The 15094-nt window shown below is 42.7% G+C and overlaps 1 protein-coding gene across 2 annotated transcripts in view; it reads right to left on the bottom strand.

The window, feature by feature from the left end:
* dok6 (docking protein 6) overlaps positions 1–15094 on the bottom strand; it is an 89537-nt gene that overhangs the window by 24749 nt on the left and 49694 nt on the right. For both annotated transcript variants that reach the window (XM_083777978.1, XM_083777979.1), the window contains exons 3-4: positions 13160–13274; positions 1008–1127 (exon numbers count right to left, since the gene is read on the bottom strand). In XM_083777978.1, coding sequence (XP_083634104.1) covers positions 1008–1127; positions 13160–13274 — 235 coding nt within the window. The remainder of the gene's footprint in view (positions 1–1007; positions 1128–13159; positions 13275–15094) is intronic.

The raw sequence follows: 15094 nt of genomic DNA, 5'->3' as shown, positions 1-15094 counted from the left end.
ACACACACACACTTACTTAGATAACTCAACATGAAGGTATACATCCACCAGTGTAGCTGTAGTGGTGCACAAAGTATTTAAAAAAGGGGAAATGAGAGCATTGCTGTATTTGGATGTGGAACATAAAAAGAAAATATGTATAAAACATTTCATTTCATAAAAATGCAAAGAAAAATAGACGACCTACAAGCTCACAATGCGTGAAAGGGACAAGGACAGACAGATACAGTGAGCTCCATATAGGGGCATATCAGACAGCGTCACAGCGTGGCGTAGGTGTGAGAGCTGCAGAGCAGCCCCAACCTCTAGTACTTGAAATAGGGCTTAAGTGGTTAATTCGTAATATATATTTTTATAAGTTTGGGTCCTATAAACTATAAAGAGAGTCCCTTCTTAGAATGTAGTGGAGTGAAAGTCATGAGCTTGTAAAAAAATCACACTTGTGTGATTTTTGTATCATCGTACATCATCATCACGTAAAATAGACACTATGCCTATTTGCTCAGACACTATACGTAAAATTGTCCATTCATTGTCAATGGGAATGTAATCTTTGTGTAGGACAAAAATAGCCAATTTGCTCGTCCACATATGACATAAATTCTCCATTAATTGTCAATGGGAATTAAATGTTACGTAAGACGAAAATCTACACTAATAGCTGAATATAGGAGGGGCTAGCGCCCCTCACAAAGAGAGAGAGAGAGAGAGAAACACAAAAACATACTAAATTACAGTAGTACTCAAGCACGGTAAATGCACTAAGTACGGTCCACCACTGCACTTAATAATAATAATATATACGATTTATATAGCGCTTTTCTAGGTACCCAAAGTCGCTTTACAGAAAGAAGTACAGACATATTTATTTATTGACAGGCGGGGGGGACTTGCAGCTATAGCATAGCCGCTATAAGTGCTTGGTGGCGGCCCGGCGGGCGGGCTAAGAGAGAGAGATTGACCCCGAGCGTGTGTGTCTGTGTCAGCGGGACTAATTGGGCACTCACCATTCTGCTCCCGCTGCACCCCCGCTGCTAACAGGTCTGGCTCGCCCAGGCTGATGTCGTTCAGACGGCTGCCCAGGCACTCCACGCACAGCAGCTTGCACCACTCCTCTGCATCCAGCTCTGCACGCACGCACACACACACACACACGCACACACACAAAGACAAAAGAGACGTTGAGACGTAATATATTCACATAGGATCATACACACATGCACTTTTACCACTTGTCTTAAACCTTCTCTAGACCAGTGGTTTCAACCAGTGCGGGGAACACCAATGGTCTTTGAGGGGGTTCCATGTGGTCCCCAGTTAAACTTAATTATACAACAGGTCGTTTCGAGGAAGCAATCTGATTGGTTGAAACAGCTTCTAGCCGTTCCTTAAACCAGCGCAAAGGAACACCATTTTCATGCTGATTTCAGCTGTGTTTTTCTCCCTAGCCTAGCCACTCGGTGGCTAGGCTAGTTTCTTGGGACATTTGTGGTCATAGTGACTATATACATCTGTCATTAAAGAAATATCATTTTTTGGTGATTATCTTAGTTTTAAGGGTAAGTATAATTGCAATATTATACTTGAGGGTGTTCTTTATCCTCATTAATGCACTTCTGCGATACCTTTCGGAGTTCCCACGGCAACGCAGGAATGCATTAATGACCATAAAGAACACCCGCTCGTGTAAATGATGGAGAGTTGGGAATGGACCCTTATAGATCTTTAACTCTTGAGAGCGTAACATGAAACCCATTGGACCCTTACGGGTCCAATGGGTTTCATTTTACACTCTCAAGAGGTAAATTATTGTTAAACATCTGCATTACTTATGTTACATGTCTACACAATTAGAGAATGTAGAAGATTTTTTTATTTTGATCAACGTTGTGGTACCACATCAATACAGCATAGAATTGTGGACAGTTTGGGGTCTGAGAGGCTAAATGTCATCAAATGGTGGTGAATGCAGAATAAATAATGGACCTTGACATGAAAATGCCCTAGAAAGTAAAAGCTCCAGTGAATTGGTAGACACTCCCTGAGCAGCAGGCTTCAAGCAGTGCTCTTTAAAACCCCTCTGGTAGCCACACCCTCTCCCCCCTCCGCACACACCTGCTACAAACAAACAGACAGACACATGGTCCTTATGGTTTGTAGTAAAAACAGTGAAACAAACAACTTATAATGTAACTTTACACCTCATGGAAGTTGAGTGGAGTAGTCTGGGTTGTTAGGAAGTGGAAACTGCTCAGTCACAAGTGTGTGACAGTTTGAAAGAGAAGTTAATTCATCTTCATAACAAACTGAGTGGTTGTTGTAGCATTAATGTGCATGTGCGTGGGTGGGTGTTAGCCGCAATTTGGTGTTTGTTGAGCTTGTAGATTGAAAGAGGATAATTCAAGCTTTCCCTACAGCTGCAATGTTGGTGAATTTAATGTTGTTTAATACAAGCAGATCGCAAATGCAAATTGGATGAGTGGGGAGTCAATGGAGGGTACTCTAGATTCATCCCATTATAAAAGAGTTGCAAATTGCGGCTAGGTGTGTGTGTGCTTGCGTGAGAGGGAGGGAGAGTGAAATTAACAAACATAAATGTGCTTGAAGGATGCAGTATACGTATACTGGTGTGTTTGCTGTTGCTAGTGAGTTGTGCCAGCAGGGAACAATGTACACTGTACAGCAGGGGTGCCCAAAAGGTAGATCACAAAGGCTGTGCAAGTAGATCACATGACATGCCCCTAAAGAATATTTCAATTAAATATTGACAATTCTTGGCATCTGCCACTTGAATTAAAGGTAACTTTGATTGATTGGCATCAAAAAGCGCCTGTCAGCTCAACTCCACAATGCAACATTTAGTTTTCAGTGTTGCTGTGCACAAACATCAGTAGCATTATAAATTAAATACAAGAAAACCCTACCTATTCCATTTCTCCCCTCCATTTCCCATTCCAAGTGCATTTATCCTATATGTAATGCCAGCGCCGCAATTCTAAAGCCCCCTCAGGTACATATTTAAAGTATTTTCAGGTGGGTAGATCTTATTGAGCAGGTCATTTTGAAAGTAGCTCTCAAGTCAAAAAAGGGTGGGCACCCCTGCTGTACAGTATGTGGCTGTTGGTCAGCTCACTTCAAAGCTTATGGTGTCTCTCTCAACCTGCTCCACAGGCACAGTACACGAGCCAGGATGATGACCCCAGATCCCCAAGTTTCTTCTCAGCCCTGAGTTAATTCTCCTGTGATATGCTGTGAATGCTGGACCGTATATAGAGCCTTCCCTAAATCCCTAACCACTGCACTACCCCAGAATGCTATGTGCCGTACTAAACATCCAAGGATAAGTGAGAAGATGCCAGCCAGGAGAATGAGGTTGGGCTGTGCCATTGATACTGGGAGGAAAGTAATGGAGGATGGAGATTACTGCAGATGCCACTAGAAGGCTCATCATGAACTCTATCCATGTTCCAAAGGTTGACCTTTGGAACGCATGGATAGAGTTCATGCATCACTTACACAACTGATGGTCAGGTAGGAACTTTTTTGCTTCTTTGCTGCTGCTGCTGCTTGTGTTGTGTACTAGCATGATTCAAGCTGGTGTACTATTACCGTCATTTTGGGACCCAATGACTGGGTGGCACATTTTTGGCAATGAAACATGTTCAGTAACTGTTTTCTGGCTCTGGAATTGAATGCTGAATCTACAGTTTGTATGTTGTGTTGTATCTGCCGTTGAAGGTATGTGAGTTGTAACAGGGATATGGCTCTTGATCACTTGAATTTGCCTTGCCATTTTCTTTGGTTCGAGCTAGAGGTTTTGGGCTTTATAACAGCCATCAATTTCAATTTCAAATTTTCAATTGAAGACTGATTAACAGTAGGTAATGTGTGTTGTGTTGTGGTTGCTGTGGTGGCTGTATTGGATCATGACTGGCATGGTTGCAAAGAATGTCTCTATGTAGGCCTCTCTCTCACTCTCTCTCTCTCTCTCTCTCTCTCTCTCTCTCTCTCTCTCTCTCTCTCTCTCTCTCTCTCTCTCTCTCTCTCTCTCTCTCTCTCAACTTGTCATCGTTGATTGGCCTTGTTTCTGTTGCCCGTCTGATTTGCAGTTGTGTAACCGGCCTCTCATGTATTTCAACACAGATGTGTTGATGTATGGAGTCCCCTCGGTGTGGGGCAGACCCCAGCATTGCACAGAACATGTTATTCTGTTTACAAACTTAGAACATGTCAAGTCGTCAACTTCCTACTATCGTCAACTTCCTACTGACCCAGTAAGGCCTGATGGAAATGCAGCTTAGTTGAGAGGAGTGAAGTTTAGTTGAATAGAGTTACAAGCTTTTTGTGACTGTGATGCGGTGAGGTAAAAGAAAAAAACACTACAACAATAAAACAAAGCTGTGACGTGCCCATCTCAGCTTTAAGCTTAGATGAAAAGAATCAAGTAAATCAACCCATTTCAACTTGGGTTGGCTCCCACAGTGCCAGTTTTGGGTGCCTCACGCAGTGCCCTGCCAGCCTCATCCTTGTCCTACCACCGGGTATTGCAGGTGGTCCCTGCCAGCCATGCATTCAGAAAATCTTGAATCATTAATCTTTATAGAGCACTTATGATGTAAATCGTTTGCCACGCACGTGCACACAGACATGAAAGGGGGCTTCTCCAAACCATGGATGCAGCATATGGTGACAAAAGTTTTAAATGTGCCCTCTCCAATGCCGTACTTCAGTGTACTATAGAAGATAGCATTCAAGAGAATTGCACGCACTTTACGTTTGAAGCAAATCTCAAAGTGCTACAACAAGAGAAGAAGAATAAAATAATGCATGAGTATATAAAAGGACTAAAATAAGGACAATTCATGCATTTTGTGGTATAGTGTTAAAAGGTTTAAAAGCACACCGGGCATCTAACGGTCCAATTGGCCAAATGCCTTGTTAAAAAGAAATGTCCTTCCCTCTGAGTCTGTAGCCTACTGTTGAGCTGGCCTGGCAGCATCAGCGCATCTGCAGTAAAGCTTTATTAAGTGAGCACGGTGCCATGCAGTGCCTCTCACTTAAGAACGCAACGAGCTTTGTAAACGCGAGCTTGTAAATTGTCTATTTTTGGTGCGCGATACCGCCACGGAAAAAAGTATATACACAATCAGAACCTAAGCCCATAGCAGCACATATCCATTCATCTCCAGGAGAGCGCACAGACGCTGCTCAGTGACTGCTGCGCACACAGACGGGTGAGAGACAGAAAGGTATGTCACGTAATGTGTGAAAAACGTTTTATACTGTTCATTTCAAATAATTAGTCACGCAGGGACCTCTCTCTCTCTCTCTCTCTCTGTCAATCAGTCCAGTGTCATTTCACAATTTTCTAAATGATCGATCGATCGCAAACTTTCTGACTGACAAGCACTACTAGGGAATCAAGCAAATGTGATACTTAATATTAATACCAGCAAAGCAAGCAACTGCCAGTAATTCCAAATTGGAGGCTACTGGATTGGTTAGGGCAGGTGGCAGGTTAGGGCAGGCTCTTGTTTCTGTCAATGTGCCTCATGTGATCTGGCAACAAGGTTGTGCTCCACCATTGTAGATGAATACATGTTGAATTGCTCATAGATCATCAGACAACACAGCAACCATCCATGCTATTATAACCATTGTAACTTTTGTATCATGAATATTTGTCAGTTTGTGGAGTTATTTTTTCAGTATAATCCTAGATTCCTAGTGTCAATTTAAAATGAGATATTCCTCTAAACCTGGGTAGAAATGTGTGTCTGTCTGCTATTTTAATCGCAGGAAATAGCGATGATTTGATTGGCTGAGCAAATAAGTACATATTGAGGATGAGGGCAGCAAAGTGAAGACGCCAAAAATGACTGGCCGGAATTGACTTTACGATGATTTGATTGACTGAGCACGGAATGTGATGTATGATGAAGTATGATGATGAGAGCGCCCCTCACATCACACAAGTGTGTTTTTCTTTCTATGATCTCATCTGGGAATTAATGTTCATATCTTGCTCAATACTGAGAGTATAGCTTTGTACTGATTGACACACACACACACACACACACACACACACACACACACACACACAAGTGAAAGTGTTACAGGTCAGGTGCACAGGTAGAGGTAACGCCGTTACCGTAACGGTGAAATGTGAGGGAGAAAATCAATGTGATCGATTCGCTGCTGATGAAAAGAGTCAGCAGCGCCTCCTGCTCAGCAACACAATTTCCAACCAGTTAAAATACAGTAACACTAGCCAGAACAATGAAGCCAGAATGTGATCCAAGGCCTGGCGATGGGCTACAGTATATCCAGACAATCAATAGGCCATTATCCAAATTGAAGGGGGGGGTGCCCTCTCCTTAGGGTGAGAACATTAATTGAAGGGGGGGTCGGGGGGTATGATAGGAGCTGAGTAGTCATTACCCTTAGCGAGATGCTGCCAGAGCTATTTGTCATCTTTTTAGAGAGGTAACAAATTCAGTCCCCAGCTAAATGGAGAGTTGGTAACAAACTCGGCAACAAACCGTAAAATGAAACCGTAAAAAATGAAACCAAATAGTACAGGTCCACTTGGTTTCAATGTACGCTCTCAAGAGTAACATTATTGTTAAACATCTGCATTACTTAATTTACAAGTCTATGCAATTAGAGAATGTGGATGAATTGTCATTTTGATCAACGTAGAGCCGGTTATCTTTCATAACGATATGAAAAGGGTTGAAAACCACTGGCCTATGCCCAGAGTGGGGATGGTAAAACATGTGCTTAAGGACACTGCTTTGGGAACCTACAGCTGTGTTGGGTTGGTGAACACTTGGCTGCTAACACTTAAAGGGAGGACATTTAGCGCCACAGTATGATTAAATTGTTTAATTAGAAGCTAAGTGGATAACGATGAATCCATGAATCAAATTCTCGAGCGGGAGCGTCAGACAGTTGTTTAGTGAGTACCAATTTTCTTTCCTGTTGAGTTTGGTATGGGGGGTGGGGGGGGTGGGGGGTAGTGTTTACAGGGGGAAAGGAGTCTTGTGTGAGCTGGTGGTGTGAGTTACTGGAGGATGAAATGAGACCAGGATGGGAGGTGGTTTATCTTCTGTACTGTTCCTTCACTCATGAAGGCCAATGGAATTCTGGGATACGGAACCATTGACTGATGCATACAGAAGTCACATGTGGAGGTGAAGCAGCGTTCAGCTGCGTGTCTGTGTTGTCCTGTGTGCGTGTGTGTGAAGGGGGGTGCATGTCCGTGCGTGCATACAGTAGGCCTACAGTGGTATTTACCACTGTGTGGTCAATAATCCATGCACATTTTCAAAAAAGAAAATGATAATAAAAACCCCTTCAAAAGCTACCATGAAGAAAAAGTGTAATACAATACATGAATCGCTCAAACCTCATATTTTATTCAAAATGTGCTCTTTAAAAGGAAAATCACACCCGTGTGAACTGAGTGGTGCAACTCCCCCCCCCCCCCCCCCTCCTCCTCCTCCTCTCTCTCTCTCTCTCTCTATCTCTCTCTCTCATTAGCAAGCAACAGAGCAGCACTATCTCTCTCTCTGTTTCTGGCACAGCGCCCCTACTGGTACTAATAGGCATATACTCGTGCTCATGGCCACATAGGTAGACACAAGACACATACAACAGGTAGACACGGACATTGCTGGTTGTAGGAGTGGTTGCACCACTCAAAAACTAAAACATGAATTAATGAATATATAATCCATGAAAACATGCATTACATATAATAACGCATTCTCTTTGCGCTGCAGCGATTGGTATTGATTAACTAATGTACCTAAGGCTATTAAAGTGCCCGAATCAATGTGGTTAAATGTTAACACAAAATGTTAAAACAAGCCAATTCAACAAAGGAGCGGTAATGCTCGTCAGTGAGGCAGCAAGTCTGCCAGCAGGTGCAGTTTGTATGTAATGTAATCCTGCTTATCCTGAAATAATGTTTAATTGATTTAGATAAACAGTTAAGAGTTGATGCGATATAATGTAGATGTATTTTTTTGCATGATTTATTCATCGTAATCAAGGTAAAAGTTTGAAATAATAGTGATAATGATTTTGAAGATCAAATCGCCCAGGCAACGGCTAAACCCTCAGCCCCACGGCCCCCACCTGTGTCTCCTTTGGAACTGCAATAAATTAGACCTGTTTTCAGAGCCTGCTGGGCGGTTGGTTACTGTGTCTTCCCCCCCCCCCCCCTCCTTCAAAATGGCTGTGGCCTTTTAAGTGAGTCTAAACTCCCACTCTTTAATGCTGCTGAGTGGAAAATCACCTAGACAAACAGTTCATCAGCAGCGCGGGTGGCAGCCTCTCTATGTGTCATGCATGGTGAAGCTGCGTGTGTGCGTGTGTGCGTGTGTGCGTGTGTGTGTGTGTGTGTGTGTGTGTGTGTGTGTGTGTGTGTGTGTGTGTGTGTGTGTGTGTGTGTGTGTGTGTGTGTGTGTGTGTGTGTGTGTGTGTGTGTGTGTGTGTGTGTGTGTGTGTGTGTGTGTGTGTTACTATCCTTGTGAGGGCCAAATGTGGGAAAGAGACGATGTGGGTACCATTTTCCTTGTCCTCCCAAGAGAAATTAAAGAAATGGTCAACATTATTTTAAGATAAAAACTTAATGTAGCCTATTGATTGTGTGCTGCTGTCGTACAGCCCAAATAGGCAATCTACTGGCACTGGGTGAAAAAACTGGGTTGCAAAATCGTGGGATAAAAATGATTCAAATAGGCAATCTACAAGCTCACAAGTCACAACACGTCACAACACGTGCAAACATCTGTTGAGCTCATAGATCGCAGGGGTGTGACAAATCAGCACCCGTGTGAAGTGATGGGCGCTCTTATCATTGTACATCATCGACGTAAGATCGACACTACGTCTATTTGCTCATTCACTATGACGTAAAATTCTCCATTCATTGTCAATTGGAACTTAATGTTTGCGTATAGGACAAAGTTTGTGGACACACCAAAAGCTGGATATAGGAGGCGGTTATAGGAGGTGATTTTCCACTCGGCAGCATTAAAGAGTGGGCGTTTAGACTCACTTAAAAGGCCACAGCCATTTCGAAGGAGGGGTGGGGAGGGAAGACACAGTAACCAACCGCCCAGCAGGCTCTGAAAACAGGTCTAATTTATTGCAGCCCCTCAAAAAATAGAGAATGAGAAATTGAGAATGAGAATGGCAGTCATAAAATAAACCTCCTAAAAACAACAAACGTATGTACCTGCATGTGTGCACGAGGGGGTGATGTTACATTTTTAGCACGAGCGCAGTGTGATGGAGGGGGGTAGGGAGCAGAACCATGGAGAGGGGATGAAGGAGGAGGAGAGAATGTGAGAGAAAAGGGTGTGAGAATCCAAGCGAGAGGCGCAGTCAGGATCCTTCCTCTTTCCACCCTTTTTGCACTGCGTTTCACATTGACTGGCTTTGAGCCTTGTTAACACGGAGAGAGATGTTACACAGAGGAGAGGAGACAAGCTATTCCCCACGGCTGGTTCTAAAGGACTTGGGGGGGGGGGGGAAGTAATGCATCCTTTTCCAAATTTGTTTCCAATTGGCACCTTTCCAGGTGCCATTGAAACTTCAGCTAGCCTATTTGGTACAATGGTAGCCCCAGGCTGTCGGGTGGAAACCTTGTATGTTTAAAATGGTTACTTTTCAGGAAATGGAGAGAAAGTGCTTTTTCATTTTTTTTTTAATAAATGAGATTCTTATTTAAATAGTGAAAATAGAAAATGCTATTTTCACCAGAGCATGGCCATACGCCAGTTGTCATACGCCAAATACAGAGTAGGTCTTAAAGGACAACTTTCGTTTTTTTCAACCAAGGTTCATGTTTTAGGTTGTTATTAGAGAAACTAAAAGGTGAGTGTTAATTTTCTTTCATTTGCTGCTTTCTTTTGTTTTGGGGATTTGAGCAGTTTTTGACAGGGGGGCGGGGGCATTCGAGCATGGGGCTAAATATGTATTTTTTTACAAAATTGTATGCCGATTATTTTTTTATTTTTTTACTATAGTCCTAATAAAGCCCAAGAAATTGCATCTGACCACAAAAGATCACAGGATCTATTGAATGTGACAAACATATTATTGAGCCTATACACACAGTATAAGCCTTCCTCCAGTAGTCTACCTTCACATTCAGTAGATCCTGTGATCTGCTGTGGCCAGATGTAATTTCCTGGGGTTTATTAGGACTATAGTAAATAATACAAAAATAAATCACCATAACATTTTGTAAAAAAAATATTTAGCCCCATGCTCGAATGCCCCCGCCCCCCAGTCAAAAAGAGCTAAAATCCCTAAAACGAAAGAAAGCAGCAAATGAAAAAAAATTAAGACTCATCTTTTACTTTCTCTAATAACAACCTAAAACATGAACCTTGGTGGAAAAAAACTAAAGTTGTCCTTTAAGTGGATAATAAGGAAACACAATGACATAATGTTGGTATATTTCCTGATGAATTGGGTCATCCATGCATGAAACCCCCTCCGTGCTGGTTGGGGTGAGACCCCGAGGGGGGGTGACAGGAAGTAAAGGACATTGGAAGGTCAGTGGGGTGAAAATGACCTCCATATGGTGGTGCAGGGAGGCGGGGTGGGGGAGGACATGGAAATGAGCCTCGCTATAGAAGGACAGGGATGGTGGTGAGATAACTAGAGAGAGAGACTATAGGGCCAATAATCTTTCCCTTGAGGTTTTCCACTACATGTCTCCATCAGCAGGTATTTAAATTAATTGTGCACACACGGACAGAGAGCTGAGGACGCTATAGTTACTGTGACTTGTGTAACTACTGTAAGCCGCTCCTCTCGTCTGCCTGCTTACACAGTAAAAATTATACTCTCACAAGCTGGTAGATCAGCTATTTTAGCTATTTTGTAAATGTAACTGTGAAAGTGGTTAAGTGTGCCTGTGACATTATTGAACCAATGAAAAATATTAACAAGAGCTTGTGACTACATAATAACTACATTGGAGCCATTGGAAGGAATATAATATGTATTATTTATTTCTATTATTATTTATTTGTATTTCCTGAAAAGTAACAGTTTTGGACATATAATGTTTGTGCCCGACAACAACCATTTCCAGCCTTATTCAGTAAGAAAGTGTTACTCTCAGAGTGTTAACTTAACACTGAGGATTGTACGGTGCAGCTCCAGCTCACCTCCCTCCCTCCAACCCCTCCATCTCTGTTCATTTGCAAAGCTTACATCGGACCATTGCACCCCAACCAACCGAGAGAGAGAGAGAGAGAGAGAGAGGGGCCATTCCCCTCCGCCGATTTTGGCTTCCTGCCCACGTGCGAGGAGGAGCAATCACTGTTGTTGCAGTCCATAATTGGGTTGAAATGCATTGCAAATGAATACCAAAATACCTGCGATAGGACGATCAATAATTTCATAGCGTGGCCCCCCACTTCTTAATACAGCATCAATTGAGCATGCACTTGGCTAAAGTCCAGTTTCTGTTCTCTCTCTCTCTCTCTCTCTCTCTCTCCCTCCACCCTCTCTAAACCTCTCCCTCTCTCTCTGGCCTCTAACCTCTGCCACCTCCCTCTTCCTTCCATTTCTCCTTAATCTTGTCTTTCTTCTCTTCTTTGCACTTTTCTTTGGCTGCCTCGCACAGTTCACCAGCAGGAGCCTGCCCACCTCCTCTCCCTCGATCACCCCCATCCCCTCTCTCTCCGGTGACCGGCCCTCCACCCCAGTGCTGGAAAGTACAGTAACTAAGTACACGTACTCAAGTACTATACTGTACATGGATTAAAGTTCTCAGTCGCCAAGACTGATTTCAGTCATTTAAGTCAGCAGGTCTTCTATGGAAGCGTGTCACTCACCGAAATATCTACAAGCTTTCAACGCATCTGTGATGCGTTTGTAAGCTTGTAGATATACAGTAGCGGTTATTACCAGTAGTTATTTTAAAATATAGAGTATTTGAACTTTGAAGTGGTCAAACTAGCAATAGAATACATGTTCAATCTTCCAGAAAACCCCCTAATGATCTTGGATATTTACAAAAAATCTAAGGTTAAAACGAATCCTGCTGCGTATTGTCGGAAAGTGCGCTTCGTTTGGCAGGTGTGAAGGCTCAATCAAAGTCAAATCAAAGAACCACTTTCTACTTCGGCCAAAAAAGCAGGGTTTCGCTTCTCTTCCAAGCACACCTGACTTCGATTCACTGCAGGTGTGAATGCAACCCGCATCAAATAAAGTGGCGGATGAATGAGGAAACACAGTTGGAGACGGAGAAGGCATATTTTACGCAGAGCAAATATGTCCCATTACCGTGGATAGACGTGGTCGAAGGAGGAGACTGAAGCCCTCATCGAAATATGAGGACGAGTAGGCCTACATAATATTAATCAATCCTTTAAGGAAACATAAAAACACTGCAGTGTAGCCTACAGAATATTATGTGTGTCTGTCTGTGCATAAACATGGAAGGCTGTCACTGTCACTAAGCGGGGAGTAGGGACTTTCTTCATCTCGATAAACTTATAAACATCAGCGCTCAGCGCTGTGCCTCCATGCCCAAAAGAACAGTGCGTGAGGAGAGAGAGAGATCTCAAAACCAGAGCAAAATGGAATACACAGTAGCAGAATGCTTGAGCCAATGTGTTTGTAAAGGTTTATATTCAACCACCCTAGGGGAATTTTTGACAGCTGCTGAAAGTTGGGGTCAATATATGGCAAAATGTTCTACATTTGCAGCTGTAGGGAAAGCTTGAATTATCCTCTTTGAATCTGTAAAGTGTTTGTTTCATAAAAATCCACATCAGACATTTTATGAGCTACTGTACTTCATGATTTTTTTCTAAGTGCTGGAGTTTGGAAGTGCTCGTTGACTATCACTCAACGGCCCATGCGTACCACCTGGGCGTGGGAGCGGGCAAACTCCGTCTTTTAAAGTGAACGCATATGGTGGCACTGGGAACTGGGGTTTTTATGCTAACAGCTAGCCGCAATTATAGAGTTAACTTGTAACAGAGTATTTCTACATTGTGGTATTGATACTTTTACTTAAGGCCTATAGGGTGGAGTACTTCTTCCACCCCCTTCCTCCCTCCCTCGGCTCTCTCGGGTAGAGGCAGGTCGATGGTTGCTTTGAATGGGAACCACTTACCTGACTCACAGGCAAATGTCTTGGATGTGTCATCGTAGAAGATGATTGCCACGGCATGTTTCTTGGTCTCCCGTGGCATCCGGGTAATGTTCTTGATGCTGTGGAGCTCAGTGACCTGAGAAGAGAGAGCAAAGTGGGTGCTTTAGTGTCACCGTCACAGGTTTTCAGGTGTAACTCGGTGGGTGAAATTCACTTTCGTGTAAGCTCCATCATTTCATTGTGTTAACCCATTAAGACCTGAGGCCGAGTCTACAAATGTATTCTAAATCCTAACAGAGTTCTTAAAAACGTAAATTTAAGTGGTTCTCAAACACTTTCATGTCAAGGACCACATCTCAAAGTATTTTGTTCCAGGGACCCTCAGAAGCAAAGATTTTGCGTTACTGTTCGCTTAAAAATATATATTCAAACATTTGCATCTTCACGATAAAATAAATATATAGCATATCTACAAAGTTATAGCGTGGCACAAAGTGACGTGCTATGAGCTTGTATCTATTGTTGAGGCAGCAGGTATGTACAGTACGTACATGAGGTTGGATTATGGTGCAAAAGAGTGGAAATCTCATCAGTAGGTCCACATACTGTAGCTGTTTGGTATTGTAATTAATGCAACACTGGCTCTTTTCAATGCAGATGCAAGCAGTGGGGATTAGAAATAAGAATTTACATCATGCAATTTCACTGCAGTGTACTGGAACAATACATTTACATTATACATTGTCGCTGTCGGGCAGAAACCATTCATCTCCATATTTCTATGTTTCAGTAACAGTTTTGGACATACAAGGTTTCCACCCGACAGTGACAATATATTGTATTCAAGATATAGTTTAGTAGTTAGACTAAATTGGCTGTGCATGTCCAGTGAGTAGTAATGAAACAAAGCAATATCTTTCACACAAACAAGTATCTAATATTACATATATATGCAGATTTCATTTCCTTTCCTCTATAAATGGTATTTGAAGCTTCCTTACTAGTATGTTGCACGAGCGCATACATGTGCACGCACGCATGCGCGCACACAATGTGTTGTTTGTTCTCTTGCTTTCTACCTGTGCCAGTGTCTTTTGCTGCTCTGTAAAGCAGTTTAAAAGGAATGTATTTTTTGGTTCGAGGTGTGCTGATGTAGATTTAAATAAATTTTTACTCAGCTGACAGACTCAATCCTTGAATCCACAGCTTGGTGTACCCCCCACCACCCCAGTGTCGTCTACAGTCAATACGCAGAGGCACAATGAGAAGCCTCTAAATCATTTTACCACCGGATTGATTGGGAATATTATGAAAAGGGGAAGATTACATTTAATTGAATATCAGCCGCATTTACAGAGCATTTTATTCAACAATCCCATCTCTGTTCCCTCTCCAGGGGAGATAAGGCTCATTACATTATTGTAGTCCATTCCGGGCTAACTGCGGGACCCTGGCCAGACTGTGGGGAATGAATGAGATGGGCTGACTGCCCACATTGTAAAACCTCACCATTAAAGCTAAGGGAGCAGCCATGATAACACACACACAACGTATGTGAACCTCAGATTTTAGTGTGATAACAGCATGCGCGATACCAATTCCACATCTCGTCAGTTACAGTATGCTCCGGTCAGCATTTTAAACAGTCGGGGAAAGATTGGCAAGGGATTCATATAGGGGCAGAACAGAGGAAGTAGAACAGAAAAGTATCACTAATAGCCATCTTCTATTGCATTGTATTTCTACATTGAACAGCATTATAAAGTTTTCATTTTAGACTTCAATTCCCTTGGACAAAGAATTAGCTAATGTTTCATGTGGCGTATAATGCCTATAGGTAGTCAGAGATTTGATCATGCCTTTTACAGTTGGATAGGGGGAGCACCCAGCAAACGTTCTTCATTCAACAGTCATGAACACAGAGGCCAGTGCTAAGAGCACGTACAGTAAGTATCA

Source organism: Protomyctophum parallelum, assembly GCF_964188405.1.
Source record: "Protomyctophum parallelum genome assembly, chromosome: 12".
Taxonomy (NCBI): domain Eukaryota; kingdom Metazoa; phylum Chordata; class Actinopteri; order Myctophiformes; family Myctophidae; genus Protomyctophum; species Protomyctophum parallelum.
Note: the sequence above shows the minus strand (reverse complement) of the source record. Positions and strands in the feature narration are given on the sequence as shown.